This window comes from Mustela nigripes, chromosome 13 (genome assembly GCF_022355385.1).
Source record: "Mustela nigripes isolate SB6536 chromosome 13, MUSNIG.SB6536, whole genome shotgun sequence".
NCBI classification, from domain to species: domain Eukaryota; kingdom Metazoa; phylum Chordata; class Mammalia; order Carnivora; family Mustelidae; genus Mustela; species Mustela nigripes.
The window spans coordinates 28386267-28412162 of NC_081569.1; the positions used below are offsets into that span (position 1 = coordinate 28386267).

General features: G+C 37.4%; 2 protein-coding genes across 4 annotated transcripts in view; one reads left to right on the top strand and one right to left on the bottom strand.

Annotated features, from left to right (window-relative positions):
* The window catches only part of HMG20A (high mobility group 20A), a 90061-nt gene that overhangs the window by 20023 nt on the left and 44142 nt on the right, over nt 1-25896 (top strand). The gene's annotated exons all lie outside the window — the stretch shown is intronic.
* On the bottom strand, nt 17530-18919 carry LOC132029125 (dnaJ homolog subfamily A member 1-like). Its single transcript, XM_059418494.1, has one exon. It carries the CDS (start codon nt 18902-18904, stop codon nt 17717-17719), a length of 1188 nt encoding a protein of 395 aa, XP_059274477.1. The 5' UTR covers nt 18905-18919; the 3' UTR covers nt 17530-17716.

Here is a 25896-nt window from a genome sequence, read left to right on the forward strand (position 1 = left end):
AGCCGAAGGCAGTGGCTTAACCCACTGAGCCACCCAGGAGCCCCTATCATATTTCTTTTTTTTTTTTTTTTTTTTAAGATTTTATTTATTTATTTGACAGAGAGAGATCGCAAGTAGACAGAGAGGCAGGCAGAGAGAGAGAGAGAAGCAGGCTCCCTGCTGAGCAGAGAGCCCGATGCGGGACTCGATTCCAGGACCCTGAGATCATGACCTGAGCCGAAGGCAGCGGCTCAATCCACTGAGCCACCCAGGCGCCCATCATATTTCTTAATGTATAGTAAATGAGGTATTCTTTATTTCTAAGGTCTAGATACCATACTTATCCCATAAATTGAAAAAAAAAAATGCCAGGTATTTATTGAGCATATAATCAGGGGCATGGTGGGGAAGGGGCGCAGAACAAGAATGAGGATTTTTTAATGCTTTTGAAAAGCCAAGTTTCTGACATCACCATCAACATCATCATTATTCTACCTTTAGCAAAATTGTTAATTCTCTCTTGGTGAAAAAATTTTTAGAGCTTCATCCATTTGTTGATATTTGCAGATTCACCAGACATCCATAGCTATTTTCATATCGATGAAATTAGGGCTCATAGGAGTTTTAAAATGTCTGCTCTCGGGTATGACTAAATAAGTTTCTGAATTTCACAGTCCTCTGGTTGTTACTGCCGGCTTTTTCTTGAGATTTTTAAAATGTAGATCACTGACTCTAGAGCTAGTGAAATAATATAATAGAGAAATATTGAATTTCTTTCTATAGTACTATAGCAACATACAAATATGGTACACAATGGTTATAGAGGGGGTGGGGATATTTAAGTACAGGGAACTCTGCCATATGTAAAAACAGTCTTTTCAAGCTAATTGCCAATTTAGGGAGTGTATTAAATAAACACAATGGTTTTTATGTTTATTTCAAAAAAGGGGAAAGAGGAGCTTTATTTTACCAGAAAGACAATGTCGGCTGCTAGCCATTTATTTCCTAGCAAAACAAACTGCTTGCAAAATTCTAATTGGTGGATTTCTTCTCCCTGGCGTTTAATTAAAATCATTCTCTAGCAATACATGATACTGAGGATAGTGTACAGGTTCATTTATTGTACCAAGAAAGACCTGAGCCAAGTATGTCTTTCTAGCTTTCAGCCATTACTAATTATGTGTCTTCTCTGATTTGTTTAGCATTGTCATTGGTAAGGAGCAGAGTAGATGTATTGTTTATAATCTTTCCTTTTTATGTCTATGTCACTGTTTCTAGAGTTGTATTCATTTCTGCAAAGAGCTTAATTTTTTTTAGGTAAGTAAAACCTTATCATACTAGAAATTACAACTCAATTTTTGTGTGTAGCTTAATGTCTGTCATGTAATAAAATAATCCTGGTGCACAGGATTGGAATTGATCTCTATTTGCGTCCCACCTTAGAGTGCTACCCTATAAATGAATCTAGCTGCTCCATGGGGCTGGGTGGAAGACTAAGGATGAATCGGTGTAATTACATCCTTGTTATTAAAAAGTAGAAAATGGGGTACCTGGGTAGCTCAGTGGGTTGAAGCCTCTGCCTTCAGCTCGGGTCACGATCCCAGGGTCCTGGGATCAAGCCCCGCATCAGGCTCTCTGCTCAGCAGAGAGCCTGCTTCCCCCTCTCTCTCCGCCTACTTGTGATCTCTGTCTGTCAAATAAATAAATAAAATCTTTAAAAAAATAAAAATAAAATAAAAAGTAGAAAATGCTTAGCCAGTGGTACAGCAACCATTTTGATATCAAGGACACTATCCTGTTAGTTAACAGTTTATCATCATCCAATAGGAGCCTTGAGTTCAAAGATTTGAAATTCAAAATGCTGTTTTTCTAATAGATTAAGTGGATTTAAGTTCAGCGGTACATCACTTTATGAGTATAATATAATAATTGCGAGAGCTTTTTTCCTCCCAAGCACTAAATTATTAAATCGTTCCCCCCTCCCTCCCCCACTTCTTTTTTGGAACTGGGCTCTCTTAGAAGGTAGGAAAAGCATGTGTGTAACCTGGTGTGTTCAACTCTTAGCTGGGCTTCATGTTTATTGTTTCAGTACTTAGTAAATATGCATAATAAAAAATAAATTGTAGCTACAGATCTGAACTTACTTTGCTATGACCCATAATAGTCTGCTCTACACTCTGCTCTATGTCTTTCTTTTTTTTTTTTTTAAGATTTTTTATTTATTTATTTGACAGAGAGAGAACACAAGTAGGCAGAGAGGCAGGCAGAGAGAGAGGAGGAAGCAGGCTCCCTGCTGAGCAGAGAGCCCGATGCGGGACTCAATCCCAGGACCCTGAGATCATGACTCTAGCCGAAGGCAGCGGCCCAACCCACTGAGCCACCCAGGCGCCCTGCTCTTTGTCTTTCAAACAAATCACATCACCTAAAACTTATAACCTACTTTACTACAATAGTGCTGATGTGTTTTTGGAGCCTGGAAGGCAGATTTGAAATTAAACTGGCATCCTGGGATCTCAGTCAGTTTCATAGCTTCCCCTACCTTACTTGGTAACGCATGTATAGTAATACTGAATGGCATTTGCTCTCGAGAGATTTGGGAGTTGATGACAACAGAAATATATTGCAGGAACGAACATAGATACTGTCATTAAGAGGGTTATGGGAGAGACTAGAAATTACTCTTTCTGAATAGTTTGTTAATCTGAAGAGGTAGACATGTGTTTCAGTACGATAGTGTGGAAAATAATCTGAAAGTTCAAGAACTAAGAGTAAACTCCATCATAGGTAGAAGGCTAACGATGCATATAGAGCGTTAAATCTTATGATACTCACTTTTATTATCTTTTCATACTTACGTTCATTTCCTGAATACAAGCTAATGATATAGTTTATTGTTCTTTTATTTACTTAGAAGTTCAGGGCTGCTTTTTTTTTTTTTAACTGAATATTTACCAGCTTTGTGTAACAATTTATTATCAAGCCAGATTCATCTTACAACCTAGAGGATAAATTTGTAAGATATTTCATGCAGGTACAAAGAGATGGTACTAAAGATATAAATTCAATGTAGGGAAAATATAATTTTTAATACATTGTTTTAATTTAAACAAGATTTATTTATTTAGAGAGAGAGGAAGAGAGTGCAAGTGGGGCGGGGGCAGAGGGAGTAAATCCTCAAGTCGACTCTCCACTGAGTGGGGATCCCAATGAGGGGCTTGATCTCACAACCCTGAGATCATGACCTAAGCCAAAATCAAAATCAGGGTCGGACTTTCACCTAACTAAGCCACCCAACCGCCCTATAAACTTTCCATGTTCTATTTCATTTAAATGTTCCTTTTCCCGATCCCAAAATTGGTTTAAGGTGATCATTCCCAATTACAGTCCAAATGTTACTGCTTTATATCTAATGATATCATAATGTGTAGAACATTTGAACTTTAAAGATTCAAACAAGCATAACTTTTATGCTTTTGGACAGAATTTTAAGACAAAAAAAGTAAAAATACCTGAAGATAATGGGTAGCCTCTTAAATGACTTTAAACAAGGAATGATATGCATGATTAGATTTTTTTCTAGAACGATCACTTGTAGTTGCGTGGAAACAGCTTGGAGTCAGGAGGGACAGGCAGGCAGGAGGCTGTTGGGAGTACTCGGGGCAAGAAAGCTGACGGCTTTAACTGAGACAGTAGTAACAGGAACACAGAAGAAAGGACAGAATCAACTGGGCTGGTGAGGGAATTCACCGTGGCAGTAAAAAGCAGGAGAAATGCCAAAAAGGACTCCATGTTTTTAGCCTTAGTGACAGAGTAGAATACTCTAAGCCAACATGGAGAACATGGGGAATGGGACAGATTTTGAGGAAAAGATGATGGATTCAGTTTTATAGCTGTTAAGTATGAATTGCTTATAGCACATTAAAGGAATATTCCTGATAATAGAGTTTAAGTGCCAGGCATTCGATGAATAAAAAGTTGGCAGCTCCAGAGGAGTTCAGAAAAGTTTGAGTTTGATGTCAAATGCTACACTCGGAAATCCTGGCATATTTAATTTTCTCCTTTATTGATCAGTACATCATCGAGCAGTGTGCAGCTCAAGCCTTCAGTTCCTTGTTGTGGATGAGAATCTTTAGGTTATGTTGAGGATTTCCCTAATTCCCTAATTCAGTCTGATAGATGACCTTTACTTCAGGCTTTTAATCTATCCATATTTCTCTGCTACCTCCTTAAAACCACGAATTTCAGAGCACCTTTAGTCTTGAAAAGCACAGCCATGCAAGAATTTCTCTCCCATATTACAATAAAGCATTACTGTTAGTAGATTTTCCTTCCTGTTCTTACTTTTATATTCTGCCTCAAAACTTCCCCAGAGTCATGAAATGAATACATTTCATTTTGCATAATTCATGTTGCAGATTTTGTAGATAATCTTGAGCCTGTCTTGATTATTGTTCTAGTCCATTCACCAAAGCACAAAATGGTAAGAATATGAGGTTGTAGCAGTGTAAAAGGACAATCATAGGTATGAAATGATAATACAGGCAAACTATTTAAACCAAATGCCGGGATGCTACTACAGTATGCATTGAGTATAAGAAAAATCTCATTCTGGTTTTACGTTTATCTCCTAAACTTTACTCTGTAGAGACTGTTGACTGCCTTAAAATACACAGTTCCATGAATGCTTCACTTGGCTCTTTGAGGTTAGAGAAATCCTTTTATGTTTATTCATGAAGCGCACACACTCTGATTCATTGCTTTAGGCATAACCAGTGTTTTCCATATATTCATACATACCAAATAAGGTAGGTACTGGCCAAAATAATCACCATTGGCTTGACTTATTCTTTGTCTAAGAAATACACTTCTCATCTTCCCAACCTAGACATCTAATGGTAAATATTCTTCAAATCCAAGTGAGCTGAGTGTCTTTCATAAGGAACTCTGATGTATTCTAATGTATTGAGAGATGTTCCTTCCTGCTCTCATTAGCATACAGATGTGGCCAGCTATATACTGTAAATAGTGATCATTTAAAATTCACATTTTGAGTATAAATCTAATACCTGGTTACTCAGGGTGAAGCTTAATTTTAGAATACTTTGGTTGAAAGAGTAAAGTTCTACAGAGATATAGAGAAAGCAAATGAAAGAAATGTGGACTAATAAAAAAACAAAATTACAGAATTTTTAGAGCTGAAAGGAATCTCAGCGGGCATCAGGTTAGTCTTAGGATGACTGAGGGAATGCGATTTGGAAGAGGGAACACACTTGTTCTGTTTGTCCCCAGAAGAGTAGAATGAGAACCCAAGGGAAGAAGCTCTTTGGGAATGATTGGTTTGGGGTTCATTATAAAGAAAAATCAGAGCTTCTCATACATTCCCAAGAGACACATTCAGGTTGACACCTGAGCCTTGGTTGTTGAGTTGGACCTGGTGATCTCTGTGAGAACCTTTGGTCCTAGAATTCTTATTTAAACCAGTGCTTCCTTTTTTACTTTTAATTTTTTATAACTGTGGTATTTACAGGAAAGTACACAGATCTTCAGTGAATAAGTCAATGAATTTGTGCATACACACACACACACACACACACACACACATCTGCAAATATTTCCAGCACTTCAGGAGGCTTTCTCTAGTCAGTACCCTTTCTCCCCCTACCTAAGATAACTGCTATGCTGATTCTGTCCCCCAAAAAGTAGCTTTACCTTTACTTAAATGTCACCTAAATGGATTCATGGAATATTTACTCTCTGCATCTGACTTCTGACATCATTCTGTCTGTGAGGTTTGTCCATGTTGCATGTAGCAGTCGTTCACTGGTCTCATTGTAAGAATATATCATAATGTATCCTTGCCGCTGTTGATGAAAACATGTGTTGGTTACAGTTTGAGGCTCTTTTTAATAATGGGGCTATGCACATCCCTATTACAGGTCTTTTGGTGAATATCAGCACTCATTTCTCTAGGATATTACTAGGAATGCAGTTCCTGGTTCATAGGATAGGTTTATTTTAGCAGTTATTGACAAACAGTTCTCCAGAGGGATTGGGCATATTTAAATTCCCACCAGCAACAAACGAGAATTTCAGTTTCTTCTCATGCTTGCCAGGACTGTGTATTGTCAGTCTTTTGTTTTAGCCATTTTGGTGAATATGTTATAGTATATCTTTTTCTTTTTCTATGGTTGTTGGTCATTTGGATAGTCTCTTTTATGAAGCACTTGCTTTATTTTTATCCCTTTTTGAAAAAAAATGGGTCATTTATTTGTAGGCATTCTTTATACATTCTGAATCTGAGTCTTTAGGGGACATATATGTTACAAATATTATCTCCCAGTCTGAAGTTTCTCAGACTTTTTACTCTTTTAACATGGTCTTTGATAAACAGATGTTCTTAATTTTGGTGAACTTATTAATTCATCATTTTTCTTTTCTCTGGTTAGTGCTTTTTGCTTCCTCTTTAAAAAGTCTTTGCCTAGCCCAAGATTATGAATACATTTTGACCAATAATTCTTAAATACTGATACTAAACTAGATACTAAACTAAACTTCATTTCATTGGTTCGCACATCAAAATAAAAAAGAAAGAAATGTATAGAATTATATTGTTTTCTACCATAATATAAATCTTAAACTTTTAGCATTAGCTGCGAGTAAGTAGATAATTATGACACCAAATCTGAAATTTACTATTAAGATAGACTTGTTTATTGCTATGATAACAAAACCACTGTAGGATCTCAGTGGCTTTTTTTCCTCACTCATGCTACTTTTCCAAAGTGGGTTAACAGGGAGGTATGCTATTTTTGGTCAGTTAGGCAAGGAGACTGACATAAACTCCATTGTGATATAACACGGTCACTGTAATGGAGGAGGGGAACATGGAAAATTGCTTTTGGACTCTTACTACTATGATTGACCCTCTGAGTTCCATGGTGTAATCTCACTGTGGTTCCTGAAAAGAAAACTAAAAATATTTGTGAAGAGCTATGATGACTACCACAGTTAACTTGGTTACATTACTTATCTTCTCTTTTGGTAGTTCGCTATAAAATAAGTACTATTGATAGTATCTACCCCATGGTAGTTGAAGATTAAATGGGATAACACATGTAAAAGTTTTAGAATAGTGGCTGTTACTTAGTAAACATTCAAGAAGTGCTTGCTACTGTTACTGTTATCATTATTGTTATTGGGCCCTTACTATGTGGTAGATACCATACAACCTGCTTTACATGGCTTAATTCTTCAAATAACTTATGTAGTAGGTACTCTTATTATCCTCATTTACAGATGAGAGAACATGCTCAGAGCTATTAACTTGCCCAGCTTCTGTAGCTGAAAATAGAAGATGGGATTTGAATCCAGGCAGTCTGATTTCAGAGCCTTCACTTTAACCATGATGCACTCGCGGAGAGCAAATAAATACTAACAGAAGAATTCAGAAATACATACTGTACTTCGGGAACCTTGTGTTTGTGTATGTACGTATATGTTCATTATTGTGATTTTATATTTTTAATATATTCCTATTTTCTGCTAGTTTGTAAAATCGTTTTTAATTCATTTAATTGAATGTAATAATTTCATGGTGTTCTGTTATGGTGTGATGAACCAACTTGAATTCATTTTGTCCTTCATTAGCAGATAAAGGAACTTGGGCCAGGGGAGGTTAGGGATCCCAGAAGACAGTTACTTAGTGGCGTTAGCCTGAACTCACGGCCGAACTCCCTGACCCCAGAGTGCTTTCTGCCACCTCAGATTGCCTGCCAGTAGTTCATATGGCACATAATCCTTTCTCAAAAATTTGAGGTGTTTTGTTCCCCCTGCCCCAAAATTGTGAGTGAACTTGCTATAGAATGTCCTCATTGTTCACATTGGCACATCTTGATTTTAAGTTACTAATTTTGTCTTTTAAATATGCAAATGTTACTAAACACCCAGAACCAAATTAGATATTTGGAGAGACTTTGTAATAAGAATAAATGCCTCCAGAGAAGATGCTTCTGTGGAAAAACATGGTAATGATGAGCTTTTTCCTCTAACTAGATTTGGAGTCTGAAGGGGAAGAGATGACAGTGGAGTTAGAGATGGATTAAGTATATTCTGTTTGAAGTATATCTCAAGATATATTAGCAAGAAGTAAAATAACTTTATAAAAATCTTCTTACTTTTTCTACCAGTGACCTAAGAATATACATTGATCAACCTCAGATATATTGTAATTTTCAGAAGTAAACCTTTTAGGGAAACACCAAGGCATATTAAACACATGGTCGTGGCCTATTTTTCCATAATTAAATGGGATTTTGTATAATAATTGCAGTGTATTGTCATGTAATTTTATCTGGAAAAATAACAGTATAAATTGAGTTAACCATACATTTCTAGCCAATAGTAGAATTTCTCATTATATTGCTGTATAGTAGAGAAGGACCAGAAAGTCACAATACTTCTTTTTCTCAGTATCAAAATGTGTCCGTTATCTGCCAGGAAGGTGAACCTAATCTGTGCTATGTGGTATTGCACTCATAAGGAAATGTTTAATTTTATAAAAGTACAAGATGCTTTTCCCTGGTCTCCTCTAGTTTCAAACATTCATGTGTTAAACACTATTCTATAAAATTGAATGCAGAGTTTAAATGAATTTTTTAATATAAAACGCCAAGTTCATAAACTGCCCTCATGCTCTTCCTGCTAGACATGTTTACTCTTCTCTGCCCTGTAGGGCTAATTCTGATTTGAGAGAGAGAGAGAGAGAGAGAATGAATATATCGCTAGAAATTCTCTCTAAGGCTCCTTTCAGAAATAAGCTATTAACTCCTCTAATGGCATATTTTCTGGAGAGGGGAGTGGAAAGAATCAGGTCAAAGAGAATTTTAGCTTTATGTGTAGCCAAACTTTAAAAAAGAAAGTGTATTCATGTATTGTGTGTGAAATTAAAATTGAAGTTTAAAAGTTGAAGTTTAAAAAATTGAAGTTTAAAAAGCCTACAGTTCTTGATAGCACTTTCCTCTTTCTTTAAAGTAACTAACCCCGGGCGCCTGGGTGGATCAGTGGGTTAAAGCCTCTGCCTTCGGCTCAGGTTATGATCCCAGGGTTCTGGGATCGAGCACAGCAGCATCGGGCTCTGCTCAGCGGGGAGCCTGCTTCCTCCTCTCTCTCTCTCTCTCTGCCTGCCTCTCTGCCTACTTGTCATTTCTGTCTGTCAAATAAGTAAATAAAATCTTTAAAGTAAATAACCCTATGACTGAATATTGGAGAGTTAAAACAAAAAGTAGAAAGTAATTACTCATAATTCGACCTAACGTAATTACTTGGAGCATTTTGGTGTGTTTCCTTCCAATTATTTTTCTTTTGTATCTGGTCTTTTAATATAAGTATAGACTCTATAGTATGCTTATAAATATTTCACTGAAAACTTTGTAACATGATTAGCAAAAAGAGCTTTCACATTCTTTTATTGTTTGTGGAGCATGTAAAGAAATACTTATTTGGTCTTCATCACATCTTTTTTGAGTTAAATAAAGAAGGTATTAGCCCCATTTTCTGTATGAAGTTATTGAAAACAGATAATCATATAATGTCTCTGCTTGGTGGTCTAGTGAATTTCTGTTCTGACAGAAGTAACTTGCACTAACACAAACAGGTAGGTGCATTTAACGCAGAAAGAAGAGGAAAATAAATTGTTCTGCACATTCTTACTCCCTGGGACCTAGACCTGCCTTACCTGACAAGAGAGTATTTGAACAGTAATAATTTCCAGAGTTATTGGAAATACAGATTTGTCAGATTTTAGTAAATACCAAGTATCTTTGACGTGGTTTAATTAGTCTGGTTATTCCTCAGATTTAAGATAATGTGGTTGTATTTTTTTTTTTTTGAAAGATTTTGTTTATGTATCTATTTTAGAGAGAAGGAGCACAAGCAGGGTGGAGGGAGAGGGAAACGGAGAAGCAGACTCCCCACTGAGCAGGGTACCTGACACAGGGCTCTGTCCCAGGACCCCGAGATCATGACCTGAGCCCAAAGCAGATGCTTAACCAACTGAGCCACCCAGGTACCCCGATAATGTGTGGTTGTTTTCCATTATGCTCAGTTAGCCACCATATAGCCAGCATTAGCTTTTGATGCAGTGTTCAGCAATTCATTCGTTGCGTATAACACCCAGTGCTCATCATAACATGTGCCCTCCTCAATAACCATCACAAAGCTACCCCATCCCTCTACCCCTCTCCTTTCTGAAACCCTCAGTTTGTTTCCCTTTTTTTCCACTTAAAAACAAAGGAAATAAGGGATGCCTAAGAGGCTCAGTTGGTTAAGTGCCCTTGGCTCAGGTCATGATCCCAGGGTTCTGGGTTTGAGCCTCATGGCTAGATCCCTGCTCAGCGGGGAGCCTGCTTCTCCTTCTCCCTTTGCCTGCCACTCCCCCTGCATGTGCTCTTTCTCTGAAAAATCAATAAATAAAATTTTGGGGGAAAAAAAAGGAAATGAAATGAAACAGGTAGCTTATAATAAACCAGGAAGATAACATCCAGCCACTTGGTTGGAATTGGCCTGGGTGGGTGAGAGCCTGGAGGTTCTGTGTATGAAGGGCGAAGCCTTATCATACCGGGTAGAGTATTTAAAGGAACAGTGTTCCTAGGAAACTGTACTTCTGGAGCATTAAATATGTCAAAGCTGAATTCAGGGACCATTGGTTTATTTTCTGAAGTCCTGAGTGTTGTAAAGATTCAAGATTTAAAATAAAAAATACAGAACTATAATTCTGTTTTAAATCTCCTTTTCAGTTGAAACTGTTCTGTTAAGCACATTACAATTATGTCTTATTTGTTTTGTGATGAAAACTGAATTTCATTTTACTGTTCAAAGTGGTGAAGACTATTATTGTTTGGCCTCCCTGCAACAAAAGTGTTTTGGGTTTTTGTTTTGTTTTCTTTTTTGTCTTCAACTTTTGGGTGAAGAAAAATTCCCTACTACCCAAAGCTCTCTGTTTTTCTTTTAGGAATTCCCCCTAGGAAGAGACTTTAATTTGTGAGTTGATTAAAATGAAGAACACTTTGATGGAGTCTCTTTCCCCTTTTTTTACACTCTAGTTTTTATAAATGATCTCCAGTTTTCCTTCTCAAAGCATGTCATCTTTTAGTACTCATTGGCTTTGAAAGGGTAAAAGGTTTGGGAGTTGTTGCCTGTAATAGAAAGGAACATTCTTTCCATCTCTTCTTTGCAGTCTTGTTTCACAGCTGCAGGTTTGAGCTGAAGAGAACAGTGTAAAATATAAGAAAATAGAAGAGCACTGTTCCTTGAACCAATAAGGACCCTTCCCCTAGAACTGTTAACTAGTAAGTTTTTGTTCAGGTCAAAATACTAGGGACCTTTGTTTCTTCTGCTCTCTCATGTATTGCTTTCCTCAGATTTAGGCTTGAACCATTTTGTTTTAGAGCAAGAAAGGAATCCTATCTACCTCCCTGATATGAAATTGGATTCCAAACATGTGAGTACCCCGTGCTAAGTGTTTCCTTCCCAGGCACTTACTCAGCTGGTATTTTCTGCTGCCTTCAGATCTCCACTGCATCTGTGAATTTATTATGATAATGAGCAGTTAGCTGGTCACTCCGTCTGTTCAATTCATCTGTCTACTCCCTGTTTTTCTCATAGATTTAAATAAATATCTTGACACACAGCAACTACAGCCTTTACAAGTTTTTACTGTTTGTCCATCTGTCCTGCTGGTACGTCATGAACTGTAAAAGAAAAAGAATTTCTTGTCAACCTTATTTAGTTCTGTCCTCAATCCATATCATAGTTACATATAATAAACTGTGAAAAGCCTTATTTTTCAGCTTTAAAACTATTTTCGGACTCGTTTAAAATTCATTTCCCCTGTTGATAAACATAAAATTCCTCTATTCTAATATACCCTCCATGAGACTCACCAAGAAGTAAGTGCAAAAATATACATATGTGTCTTCACCAAATAAGAACATTAACTTTCTGCATTTTATACTTAATTGCATTGGTTTTCCAAATGTAAGATTAGATTATAACATTGCATATTGTTGAAAACACTTCTTTGTCTATCATAACGGCCTCCTACCGGGAGTATGCCCGTTAGGGTGTTCCTCTTCCCCACCTTTCTTGTACCTCTCCACCCCCACCTCATACACACCCACCTTTTTACTGTTTCATAGTACCCAAGTGTCCCAGGAAATTGTTTGGCAAAGTACTCTACCCAGATAAAGTAATGCCAAGTCTTACTGAATTCCTTGAACTCTTAGTTCTGGTATTAGGCCAGAAGTTGTCTTACTCGGGCGGTTATCTCCTTGTTTACTAATAATAAAAGCAGCGCTTAGATAGTCTGTGTAGGAAGGGCCACTTGGGATCCACCGTCCACCATGAAAAAGCCAGATCGGTGGACTGTGAACTCAGAAGACAATACCCTGCTTCTAAATGACAGATTTTTTGCTTTGTAAGAGGTAAATATTTTCCCCGTGTTATTTCTGTGCTTTACGCCTAATATGTAACTCTATTGCTAGATGTTTGGAGTTTTCTTTTTTTCTCAAAACACATTTTGTGTCCTATGATAACAATGTGCTATCAGGGTTCCGGTATCGGGGGGAAATTCACGTACAGTAATCAAGCTGTCTAAAAGGAAATCTGAACAGTGTTCGGTTTCTTTTGATGATCTAATACATCCATGTTTTTAAAAGAAAATATCTGACTAAAAGTTTACAAAACTTTTACTTCAAAAAATCACTGATAGAGATGATTTTTTGCCTCTTCTTCCCACTTCTTGTTGTTTTGAGAACAGTATCTCTAGACCAAGGACCATAACATACTGTAAAATCCGATAAAGCAAATCTGTGTACCGCTTGATGCCAAGCACAGTCTTGGTCACACAGTAAAGGTGCTCAACAAATATTTGTTGGTAAAATGTAAACTCTGCAAGCATTTGCATTAAAAGGAGGCTGGATTATTTCCTTTGTGGCCCCAAAAAACACCTACAATATTTAGCTTCACAAAAATTGCAAGTAGCATATTGTTATTATAGCCCACCCTTTACCACTAAACAGGTTATGATTCTACAGTTGAAATATGTCCTAACCTTTTTTTTAGTTACTTTCAACTGAGAGACTGGTTCTACCTTCAAATCAAGAATCTGACCACTTCTCCAGGGGCGCCTGGGTGGCTCAGTGGGTTAAAGCCTCTGCCTTCCGCTCAGGTCATGATCCCAGGGTACTGTGATCAAGCTCTGCATCAGGCTCGCAGGGAGCCTGCTTCCTTCTCTCTCTCTGCCTGCCTCTCTGCCTACTTGTGATCTATATCAAGTAAATAAATAAATAAATCTTTAAAAAAAAAAAAAGAATCTAACCACTTCTCACCACCTTCACTACTGCCACTGTGATCCAAGCCACCTTCATCTTTCAGGAGGATTATTGCAGTAGATTTCCAAATGAACTCCTCATTCTACCTTGACTTTCTCCATTGGAAACTGCAGGCAGAGTGGTCCTAGAAATGTTAGATACTATGTCTTACTCAGAACCTCTAGTGGCTTCTCATCTCAGAGCAAGAAGCCAAAGTCCTTACTATGACTGACAGATCCCTGTGCTGTCTGGTCCCTCGTCAGCTCTCAGATCTCATCTACTGTTTTGGCCCCTATTTTCGTCCAGCCACATTTGCTTCCTTTCATCACATTCAGTATCCTCCTTTGCACTGGTTGTTTGCCCTGCCCTGACCGTTATAGCCTCACATACATGCATCACTCTCTCCTTCCCCTCCTGTAAGCCTCAGTGAAGTCTTTCCTGGCCTCTATCTAGAATTCCAAACACCCCCTTCCCTTGAACTCTTCCTAGCCTCTTCACTGGCTCTATTTTTTTTTTAGTGCGTATCACTATGTGACATTATTTGTTTTACTTTTTTTTTAATCTTGTTTTTTGTCTCTCTGTCCCAGTGTACTGTGAGCTGTGTGAGGGCAGGGATTTTGGGCCTGTTTTGATCACTGCTTCTATCCCAGTACACAGAAAGTGCCTCAAATGCTAGATACTCAATAAATATTTGTTCTGTGTGCTGGCAAGGTTGCGGAGAAAGGGGAACCCTCCTACACTATTGGTGGGAATGCAAGCTAGTGCAACCACTCTGGAAAACAGCATGGAGGTTCCTCAAAAAGTTGACAATAGAGCTACCCTATGACCCAGCAGTTGTACTACTGGGTATTTACCCTAAAGATACAAACGTAGTGATCTGAAGGGGCAACGTGCATCCGAATGTTTATAGCAGCAATGTCCACAATAGTCAAACTATGGAAAGAACCTAGAGCCCCATCAACAGATGAATGGATCAAGAAGATGTGGTATATATACACAATGGAATACTATGCAGCCATCAAAAGAAATGAAATCTTGCCATTTGCAACATGGATGGAACTAGAGGGTATCATGCTTAGTGAAATAAGTCAGTCGGAGAAAGACAACGATCATATGATCTCCCTGATATGAGAAAGTAGAGACTCAACATGGGGGGCTGGGGGGGGTAGGAAAAGAATAAATGAAACAAGATAGGAAACAAGATAGGATCAGGAGGGAGACAAACCATAAGTGACTCTTAATCTCACAAAACAAACAGTGTTGCTTCGGGGAGGGGGGTCGGGAGAGGGGGGTGTGGTTATGGACATTGGGGAGGATATGTGCTATGGTGAGTGCTGTGAAGTGTGTAAACCTGGCAATTCACAGACCTGTGCCCCTGGGGTTAAAAATATATATGTTTATTTAAAAAATAAAAATAAAATTGATTAGAAAAAAAAAGTAAAAAATATTTGTTCTGTGAATGAATCCATTTCTTTATTGTTTAATTCCTACGCATGGGATGCTTAGGTGGCTCTGTTGGTTAAGTGTTTGCCTTGGGCTCAGGTCACAATCCCAGGGTGCTAGGATCAAGTCCTGCATTGGGCTCCCTGCTGAGCAAGGAGCCAGCCTCTCCCTCTGCCCGCTGCTCCCCTGCTTGTGCCCCTGCCCCCCCACCCCCATAAATAAAAGCTAATATTTCCTACACTACCCTACCAACATTTTTTTTTAAAAGACTTTGTCAGAGAGAGAGAGGATGCTAGCAGGCAGATTGGCAGGCAGAGGCAGAGGGAGAAGCAGGCTTCCTGCTGAGCAAGGAGTCCGATGTGAGATTTGATTCCAGACTATGGGGGATCATGACCCGAGCCGAAGACAGCTGCCTAACCAACTGAGTCACCCGGGCGTCCCTACCTTACCAACATTTTTAAAAATTAATAATAGGAGTGACTGAGTGGCTCAGTTGATAAAGCATCCAACTCTTAAATTTCGGTGCAGGTCAATCTCAGGGTGGTGAGATCTGGCTCCACACTAAGTGGGGAGTCTGCTGGAGATTCTCCCTCTGCCTCTGCCCCTCCTGGTGCTCACACTCTTTCTTAAAAAGGTAAATCTTAAAAATGTATATGTATAAATTAATATTTATACTTACAGGAGCATAGGCTCTAGATTTTAGGAATAGAGAGCCCCCACCAAACCCCCAGCCTAACACACACCTCCTTATGCCCTTATCTTGAAGTAACCCTAAGCCTTATATGTATATGTCAGTTCTCGCCCCCATACTAACTACCCCATCTTAAAAAAAAAAAAAAGGTATTATCTTTTTCCTTCTCATCTCCCGTATCAAAACCGGCAGTGAAAGAGTTCTTAACTGAATTTCACTTAACTGAACCCCAGTTAACTGCCTGATGGGATTAGCCAGTGTTCTTATTCCCTCTGTAAAACATATTGATTAATGCTTACAGCCTTCTGACTGCTCTTAGCTTAATGTTCACAGCTGGTAGACTGTTCTCTAGTAAGCCTTTGTGCTTTCACCTACTCTAGTTAAATTGCACGCATATCAAAATCAGTTGTATTTATTCTTAAGCATGATTATAGCAGGTCTATCTTACTATAAATTGCATATTATAATATATAATATTTATGATAATTTTTAATTAATAAACTTTATGTTTTATAGACGTTTTAGGTTCACAACAAAATCAAGCAGAAAGTACAAAGAATTCGCACATATTCCCTGTCCTCACACATGCCATACTCCCCTCCACCATCAACATCTCCAGCCAACACCATATATTTGTTACATCAGTGAGCTTAATTAACACAATCATCACCCAAAACGCTAGTTTACATTAGGGTTCACTCTTGGTGTGGTACCTTCTGTGGGATTTGACAAACGAATGATTATATATCCACAATTGTGGTATTGTGCTGAATAGTTTCACTCCCCTAAAAATCCTTTGTATTCTGTCTGTTCACCCCTGCTTCCCCTCTAACCCTGGCAGTCATTGTCTTTTTACTGTTTCCATATTTTGCCTAATCTGGATGTCGTATGGATGGAATCATATCATACGTAACCTTTTACGATTGACTTCTTTCACTTAGTAGTATTCATTTACGTTTATTCCATGTCTTCTCATGGCTTGATAACTCACTTATTTTTAGCACTGAATAATATTCCGTTATCAGTATGTATTACAGTTTGTTTATCCACTTAGCAACTGAAAGACATGGTTGCATCCAAATTTTGATGTTACGAATAAAGCTGCCGTAAACATTCATGTGCAGGTTTTTAGTGGATGTAAGTTTTCACTTCCTTTGTGTAAATACCAAGGAACTCAATTGTTGATAAGAATGTACTTTTGTAAGAAACTGTCAAACTGTCTTCGTAGTGGCTGTACCTTTTTTACATTCATTCCCACCAGCAGTGGATAGAATTCTTGTCCTAAATCCACATCGGCATTTGGTGTCGTCAATGTTACGGATTTTAACCGTATTAGTATTAGTTAACCGTTACAGGTTTTAACCGTACCTAGTAGCTATGTATTGGTAGTTCGTTGTCTCACTTTTCAGTTCCTTAATGACGTGATATTGAACATCTTTTCATATAGATACTTGCCATCTGTATATCCAGTTGATTGGTGGAACTGTTGGGTTCATCTACATCCTTACTGATTTTCTATCTTCTCGATATGTCTCTTTCTCTTAGAGGGGTGTTAAAGTCTCCAACTATAATGGTGGATTCATCTATTTCTCCTTGCACTTTTATCAGTTTTTGCCTCACACATTTTGACACTCTGTAGTTAGACATATAAACATTAAAAATTATTACGTCTTCCCTGAGTATCATCCCCTGGCATTGTCCCTCTATTCCTGATGACTTCTTTGCTCTGAAGTCTGCTCTGTCTGAAATTAATATAGCTACTCTTGCTTTCTTTTGATTGGTGTTATATCATTTCCCATTCCTTCATTTTTAATGTATGTGTGTCTATATATTTAAAGTGGGTTCCTTATTAGACATCATATAGTTGAAACGTGTTTCATTCACTCTGACCATCTCTGTCTTTCAGTTGTGTATTTAGAACATTGACATGTAAGGCAGTTATTAATATAATTAGATTAATGTCTGTCATCTTCATTACTGGTTTCTATTTGTTGCCATTATTCTTTGTTCCTTTTTTATTTTTTTCCTTTTTTATGTTCCACACCTTTTCTGCCTTTGGTGTTTTTTTTTTTTTTTTTGAGCTTTTATATTTGAGTTTATTCTTCATTTAACTTTTAAAACACTACTATAGTTGAATATTAAAACAAAAACAATAGCAAGTAGTGAGCTATGATTATAGTCCTTCACTCATTCACTACTGCACATAAAATGCCAGCAGTGTTATTCACTGGCCCCATTAAGAGGTCTGACACTGAACACCACCCCCGGGATGATGTTCATCATCCTCATATGCTTCCCCATTGTAATGGCGCCGTCTTTCCTGATTTGGATCAAAGTCCACCAGTTCTACCTGGTCCATTTCATCAGTCTCTTCTACTTCCTTCCTCTCAGGTAGGAGTTTTTCCAGCAAAGAGAGTTTATCAGGAGACAGAAAGCCATTCTCAGGAAAATTTACCTTAAATTTGATGATGAGGCGACCCTTCTCATATGGCCTATGATAAATTGGCATGCCTTCATTTAGCACACATTTGATATCTCTATGCTTTACAATTTGACCTGGATGAGAGGTGATGACAATGGTTCGGTTGTCAAGAGTAGATATTGACTTTTGAAAACCGCACAGTGCTTCAACCAGCTGTATGTCCATATACATGAAAAGGTCTTCTCGCCGAGTAAAAACAGCATGGTCCTTCTGATCTAAAACAATGATAATATCTCCTGGTTCCAGTCCTGGTTCTTGGTCTCCCTCACCATGGAATGTTATCTTCTGGCCATCTTTCATGCCTTTGTCAATATGAACTTCTAGAATCTTCTCTCGAACTATCTTCCTTCCATTGCAGCTTTTACATCTATCTTTAGGACTGATTGGTTCCCCATGGCCCTGGCACTCCATGCACACAGACTGAATTTGCTGAACCATTCCAGGTCCTATCTGATGAATTCTTATTTGCATTCCAGTACCTCGGCAATTGGGACAACACTCAACTGCTCCTTTCTTACCACCTCGGCCTTCATATTTATCGCAAATCACATTCTTTTGCAGAGCTATTTTTCTTGTTACACCATTATATAAATCTTCTAAGGTTACTGAGAGCTGATGCACAACATTTTTACCTCTCCTTTCTCTCTGCATTCTTCCTCCTCCTCCAAAAAACATATCAAAGATGTCCATGGGGGAGCCAAAACCACCACCAGCTCCACCTTCTTTAATTGCCTGTTCACCTCCTTTGTCATATAATTCCCTTTTCTTTGCATCAGAGAGTACTTCATAAGCTTGAGAAATCTGTTTAAACTTCTCTCCTTCATTTGGATTCTTATCAGGGTGGTACTTCAAAGCCAGTTTCCTGTAGGCCTTTTTCAGTTCTTCTTGGGTAGCATTGGGTTTGACCCCCAAAACATCATAATAAGTGGTTTCTTTCACCATTTTCGGTGAGAGGGCCGAGGCCGATGTGGGGGAGCGGGAAGGAGTGCGTTGCTGGGCGCAGCTCGGGTAGCTGCCGCTCCTCCGCGTCTCACCGAGCGTTCTGGAAAGTTCCTGCCTTTGGTGGTTTTAATTGAGCATTTTTTATTCCATTTTCTCTCCTTTCTTAACCATATCAATTCTATTTCTATTTTTTACTTTTTTTTTAAGTGGTTGCCCTAGAGTTTGCAATATTTTAAAACTACTCCAAGTCTACTTTCAAATAACACTGTTCCATTCATGGGTAGTTCAAGTACCATATAATAGCAAAATACTCCTAATTCTTTTTTCTCAGCCCTTGTATCATTACTGCCATTTATTTTACATAAGTGTGTGTGTGTAAGCGTACATAATCAAATACACTGTTGCTGTTATTACTTTAAAGAAGCTGTTATCTGTTAGATCAATTAAGAATAAGAAAAATAAACCTTTTTATTTTGCCCTCACTTACTCATTTTCCAGTGGTCTTCCTTTCCTTATGTGGGTCCAAGTTTCGGACCAGTGTCATTTTTTTCTTCTTTTTGAAGAACATTTTTACTTCTTTCTTTTTTACTTTTTTTTTTTTTTTTTCACTTTCAAGGCAGGTCTACTGGAAACAAATCCTTCAATTTTTCTTTGTGAAAATTTTTGTTTCTCCCTCACTTTTGTAGATCATATCACAGGATACAGAAATTTAGGCTGTTGTTTTTTTTTCTCTCAATGCTTCGTATATTTTTATTTGACAGACAGAGATCACAAGTATGCAGAGAGGCAGGCAGAGAGAGAGAGAGAGGAGGAAGCAGGCTCCCTGCTGAGCAGAGAGCCCAATGCAGGACTCTATCCCAGGACCCTGGGATCACGACTTGAGCCAAAGGCTGAGGCTTTAACCCACTGAGCCACCCAGGAGCCCCTGCTTCCTGTATTTCATTCCCCTCTCTTGATTACATACTTTCTAAGGAGAGATTGGATATAATTATCTTTGCTTCTGTAGGTTAGGTATTTTTAGAAGCTGGCTTCTTTCTTAACCCCCTCCCCCCTCAGGATATGTGTGTGGATCAATTTTATTTTAAACCCAGTGTTTTATTTTAACATACAGTGCTATATTAGTTTCACGTCTACAATGTAGTGACCCAACCTTCCATACATTAATCAGTGTTCATCAAGACAAGTGCATTCCTAATGCCCTTCAACTATTTCATTCATCCCCCCCAGCCAACTCTCCTCTGGTAACCATCAGTTTGTTCTCTGTAAGAGTTAAGAGTCAGTCTCTTGGTTTACCTCTCACTCTCTCTCTTTCTTTTCCTTTGCTTGTTTGCTTTGCTTCTTAAATTCCGCATGAATGAAATCATGTATTTGTCCTTCTCTGACTGGCTTATTTTGCTTAGCATTATACTGTCTAGGACCATCCAAGTCACTGCAAATAGCAAGATTTCATTCTTTTATACCTGAATAATACTCCATTGTATGTATACACCTCATCTTCTTTATCCATTCACCTATTGATGGGCACTAGGCTACTTTCATAGTCTGACTATTGTCAGTAATGCTGCAGTAAACATAGGGGGGCATATATCCCTTCAAATGCTGTTCTCACATTCTTTGGGTTAATAATACTCAGTAGTGTGGTTACCGAGTCACAGGGTAGTTCTATTTTTAACGTTTAGAGGAAACTCCATATTGTTTCCCACAGTATCTACACCAGCTTGCCATTCCCACCAACAGTGCACAAGTGTTGCTTTTTTTCCACATCCTCACCAACACTTGTTTCTTGAGTTTTGTATTTTAGCCATTCTGGTAGATGTCAGGTAATATCTCATTGTAGTTTTGATTTACATTTCACTGATGATGATGTTGAGCAAGTTTTTATATGTCTGTTGGACATCTGGATGTCTTTGGAGAAATGTCTGTCTGTTCATGTCTTCTCCTTTTTAATTAGATTATTTGGAGTTTTGATGTCGAATTGTATTAGATCTTTATATATTTTGGATACTAGCCCTTTGTCAGATATGTCAGATATGTCAGAAGAATATATATGCAAATATCTTCTTCCATTGAACAGGTTGTCTTTTAGTTTTGTTGATTTTCTTCTTCACTGTGCAGAAGTTTTTTATTTTGGTGTAGTCCCAGTACTTTATTTTTGCTTTTGTTTCCTTACCCCAGGAGACCTATCTAGAAAGGATGTTGCTATGACCATTGTCAAAGAAATTACTGCCTGTTTTCTAGAATTTTTATGTTTTCAGGTCACATATTTAGGTGCTTAATCTATTCTGAGTTTATTTTTATGTATGGTGTAAGAAAGTGGTCTAGTTTCATTCCTTTGCATACAGTTGTCCAGTTTTCCCAAGACTATTCGTTGAAGAGACTGTCTTTTTCCCATTGCATATTCTTGCCTCTTTGTAGAAGATTAATTGATGATATAATTGTGGGTTTATTTCTGGCCTTTCTAGTCTGTGTTTGTTTTTGTGCCAGTACCATACTGTTTTGATTGCAATAGCTTTGTAATATAACTTTAAGTCTGGAATTGTGAAACCTCCAGTTTTGTTGTTTTCAAGACTGTTTTGGCTATTTGGGGTCTTTTCGTGATTCCATACAAATTTTAGCATTGTTTGTTCTAGTTCTGTGAAGAATGCTGGTGGTATTTTGATAGGGGTTGCATTATATGTCTAGATTGCTTTGGGTAGTATAGAACTTTTAACAATATTTGTTAAATCCATGAGCATGGAATGTCCATTTCTTTGTATCAACTTCAGTTTCTTTCATAGCCGTTTTATACTTTTCAGAGTACAGGCCTTTCACCACTTTGGTTAAGTTTATTCTTATGTATCTTATTATTGGGTACAATTGTAAATGGGATTGTTTTTCTTGATTTCTCTTCTGCTTCATTATTAGTATATAGAAATGCAACAGAGTTTCATATATTGATTTTGTATCCTGTAGCTTCATTGAATTCATTTGTCAGTTCTAGTATTTTTTTTTTTGTGGAGTCTTTAGCATTTTCTATTTATAGTATCATATCATCTGCAAATTATAGAAGTTTTACTTCTTCCTCACCAATTTGGATGCCTTGTCTGATTGCTGTGGCCAGGACTTCCACCACTATGTTGAATAAAAGTGGTGTAAGTTGACATCCTTTTCTTGTTCCTGACCTTAGGAGAAAAGCTGTTTTTTTTTCCCATTGAGTAAGATGTTAGATGTGGATTTTTCATATAAGGCCCTTATTATATTGAGGTATATCCCATGTAAACCTATTATATTGAGAGTGTATATCATAAGTGGGTATTGTACTTTATGAAAGCTTTTTCTGCATCTGTTGAAATGATATTTTTTATCCTTTCTCTTATTTTTCTTTAAGATTTTATTTTTAAGTAATCTCTGCATCCAATGTGAGGCTCGAACTCACAGCCCCAAGAGCAGGAGATGCATGTTGTACAATTGAACCAGGCCAGGCACCCCTATCCTTTCTCTTATTGATGCAATGTATCACATTGATTGATTTGTGAATATTGAACCACCCTTGCATCCTGGGAATAAATCCCACTTGATTGTGGTGAATGATTTTTTAAATATATTGTTGGATTCAGTTTGCTAGTATTTTGTTCAAGATTTCTACATCTGTGTTCATCAGAGATACTGGCTTTAGTTTTCATTTTTTGTGGTGTCTTTACCTGATTTTGGTATCAGGGTAATGCTCACCTCACAAAATGAATTTAGAAGTTTTCCTTCCTCTTCTATATTTGGAAAACTTTGAGAAGAGTAGGTATTAGCTTTTCTTTAAATGTTTGATAGAATTCATCTGTGAAGCTGTCTGGTCCTGGACTTTTTGGTTTTAGGGGAGATTTTTTTATTAACTGATTCTTAAATTCCTGGTAATCAGTCTGTTTAAATTTTCTATTTCTTCCTGCTTCAGTTTTGATAGGTTATGTTTTTAGGAATTTATCCATTTCTTTTAAGTTTGTGTAATTTATTGGCATATAATTTGTCATAAATCTCTTACAACCATTTGTATTTCTGTGTTATTGGTTAGTTCTCCTCTTTCATTTGTGATTTTGTTTGTTTGAGTTCTCTCTTTTTTTGAGGCTGGTGGAGGTTTATCAGTTCTTTTATCTTTTCAAAAAGAAACAGCTTCTGGTTTCAAAGATTTCTTCTTCTTCTTCTTCTTCTTCTTCTTCTTCTTTTTTGGTTTCTATATCATTTATTTCTGCTCTAATCTTTATTATTTCTTTCCTTCTGGTTTTGGGCTTTGTTTGTTCTTTCTCTAGATCCTTTAGGTAGGTCAGGTGGTTTATTCGAGATTTTTTTTTTTTTTTAATCTTGGGGTAAGACTGTATTGCTATAAACTTCCTTCTTAGACCTGCTTTTCCTACATTCCAAAGATTTTGGAGCATTGTGTTTTCCTTTTCATTTCTCTCCATGTAATTTTTTATTTCTTCTTTGATTTCTTAGTTGACCCAGTCATTATTTAGTAGCATGTTCCTTTGCTTCCATTTGTGCTCTTCCTAGATTTTTTCTTATGGTTGATTTCTAGTTTCATAGCATTGTGGTCAGAAAAGTTACATAGTATGACTTAGATATTTTTGAATTTGTTGAGATTTGTTTTGTGACCTAATATGTGATATGTTCTGGAGATTGTTCCACGTGTATTTCAAAAGAATTTATATTCTGCTCTTTTCACATGGAATGTTCTGAATATATGTGTTATATCCATCTGGTCTAGTGTGCTATTCAAAGCCACTATTTCCGTGTTGATTTCTCTTCAGATGGTCTGTCCATTGATGTAATGGGGTGTTAATGTCTGTACTCTTATTATATTGCTATCGATTGGTTCCTTTATGTTTGTTTTAAATGTTTTATGTATTTGGGTACTCCCATGTTGGTTACATAAATATTATAATTGTTATAACTTATTGTTGGACTGTCCCTTTAATAATTATATATATATAATATATATATATTTGTCTCTTATTAAAGCCTTTGTTTTAAAGTCTGTTTTGTCCCTTATCAGTATTGCTACCCCAGCTTTCTTTCAACATCCATTTGCATGATACATGTTCCTCTGTCCCCTCATTTTCAATGTGCATGTGTCTTTTCGTCTGAATTGAGACCCTTATAGGCAGTGTACAGATGGGTCTTGATTTTTATCCATTCTGTCATCTTGTGTTTTTTGATTGGAGAATTTAGTCCATTTATACACCAAGTGATTATTGATGGATAGGTATTTGTTGCCATTTTGGTAGCTGTTTTGTGATTGTTTTTGTAGTTCTTATCTGATCCTTTCTTCTCTTCCTCTCTTTTACAGTTTGCTGGCCTTCTTTAGTAATATACTTGGGTTCCTTTCTCTTTCTTCTTTGAGTATCTCTGTTTGGTTTTTGATTTGTCATTACCATTAAGTTTTTATATAACATCTTCTGCATATAGCAGTCTATATTAAGTTGATGGTTGCTTAAGTTTGAACCCAGTCTTTCCTCTATTCCCTCCCGCATGTTATAGCTATATGCTATCATATTTTACATTCTTTTGTTTTATGAATCTTTTGAGTGATTTTTACCAGTATACTTATTTTTACTACTTTTGTATTTCCTACCTTTCTTACTCTTACTTATGGCCTTTCCTTTCTACTCACAGATTCCCCTTTACATTTCTTGTGGGGCTCTTGTAGTGGTCATAAACTCTTAGCTTTTGTTTGTCTGAGAAAGTCTTTATATCTCCTTCTGTCTGAATGATATCCTTGCTGGATAATGTATTCCTCACTGCAAATTTTTTTTTTTTTTTGATACTTTGAATGTATCATGCCACTTTCTTCTGGCCTAAAAACTTTTGCTGAAAAACCACTTCGAGTCTTATGGGGTTTCCTTTGTGTATAACTCTCTTCTTTTCTCCTGTTGCTTTTAAATTTTCTCTTTTCATCATTACTTTTTTACATTTTACTTACTATATGCCTTGGTGTAGACCTTCTTGGTTTGATTTTGTGGGGGAATCTCTCTGCCTCCTGGATCTAGGTATCTGTTTACTTCCCCAGATTAGGAAAGTTTTCAGCTATTATTTCTTCAAATAAATTTTCTGTCCCCTTATCTCTCTCCTCTTCTCCTGGGATCTCTATAATGCAAATGTTACACTTGGTGGAGTCACTGAGTTCCCTAAGTCTGTTCTCATTTTGCATATTTTTTTCCTCTCACCTTTCAACTTGATTAGTTTCCATTAGTCTGTCTTCTAGATCGTTAATTCATTCCTCTACTTTTTCTAGTCTGCAATTTATTCCATCTGGTGTATTTTTAATTTCATTTATTATGCTCTTCATCTCTGATTCTTTTTTATCTCTTTGTCAAAGGTCTCCCTGTTGTTCTCCACTCTTTTCTCAAGTATAGTGAGTATCTTTATGATCATTATTTTAAATTCCCTGTCAGGCATATTACTTGGATCCATTTAGCCTAGGTTTCTTGCTGTGGTTGTGTCCTTTTCTTTCAGTTGGGACATACTTCTCTCTCACATTTTGTCTAATGCTCTGTGTCTGTTTCTGTGTGTTAGGAAAGTCAGCTATGTCTCCTGCTCTTTAAAATAATGGACTTAAGAAGAAGAGGTCCTGTAGTGCTGTGCAGGTCAATGTCCTTTGTTTACCAGGACCTGGTGCTTCAAGAGGTGTTTGCCGTGCGTGTTGCATATGTCCCACTATTGTGTCTGGGCCACTTTTTCCTTTAGTCCAATTGTCTACAGAGACTCTCTTTGCTTGTTTTTGCACAGTATTTGGTCCACAGCCAGGGTGTGCATTTTTTTTTTAAGATTTTATTTATTTATTTGACAGACAGAGATCACAAGTAGGCAGAGAGGCAGGCAGAGAGAGAGCAGAGGAAGCAGGCTCCCTGCAGAGCAGAGAGCCCGGTGCAGGACTCGATCCCAGGACCCTGGGATCATGACCTGAGCCGAAGGCAGAGGCTTTAACCCATTGAGCCACCCAGGCGCCCCAGGGTTGCAATTTTAACAAG

Coding starts and splice junctions, on each gene's coding strand:
- LOC132029125 (XM_059418494.1), bottom strand. CDS start 18,904: ATGGTGAAAGAAACCACTTATTATGATGTTTTGGGGGTCAAACCCAAT.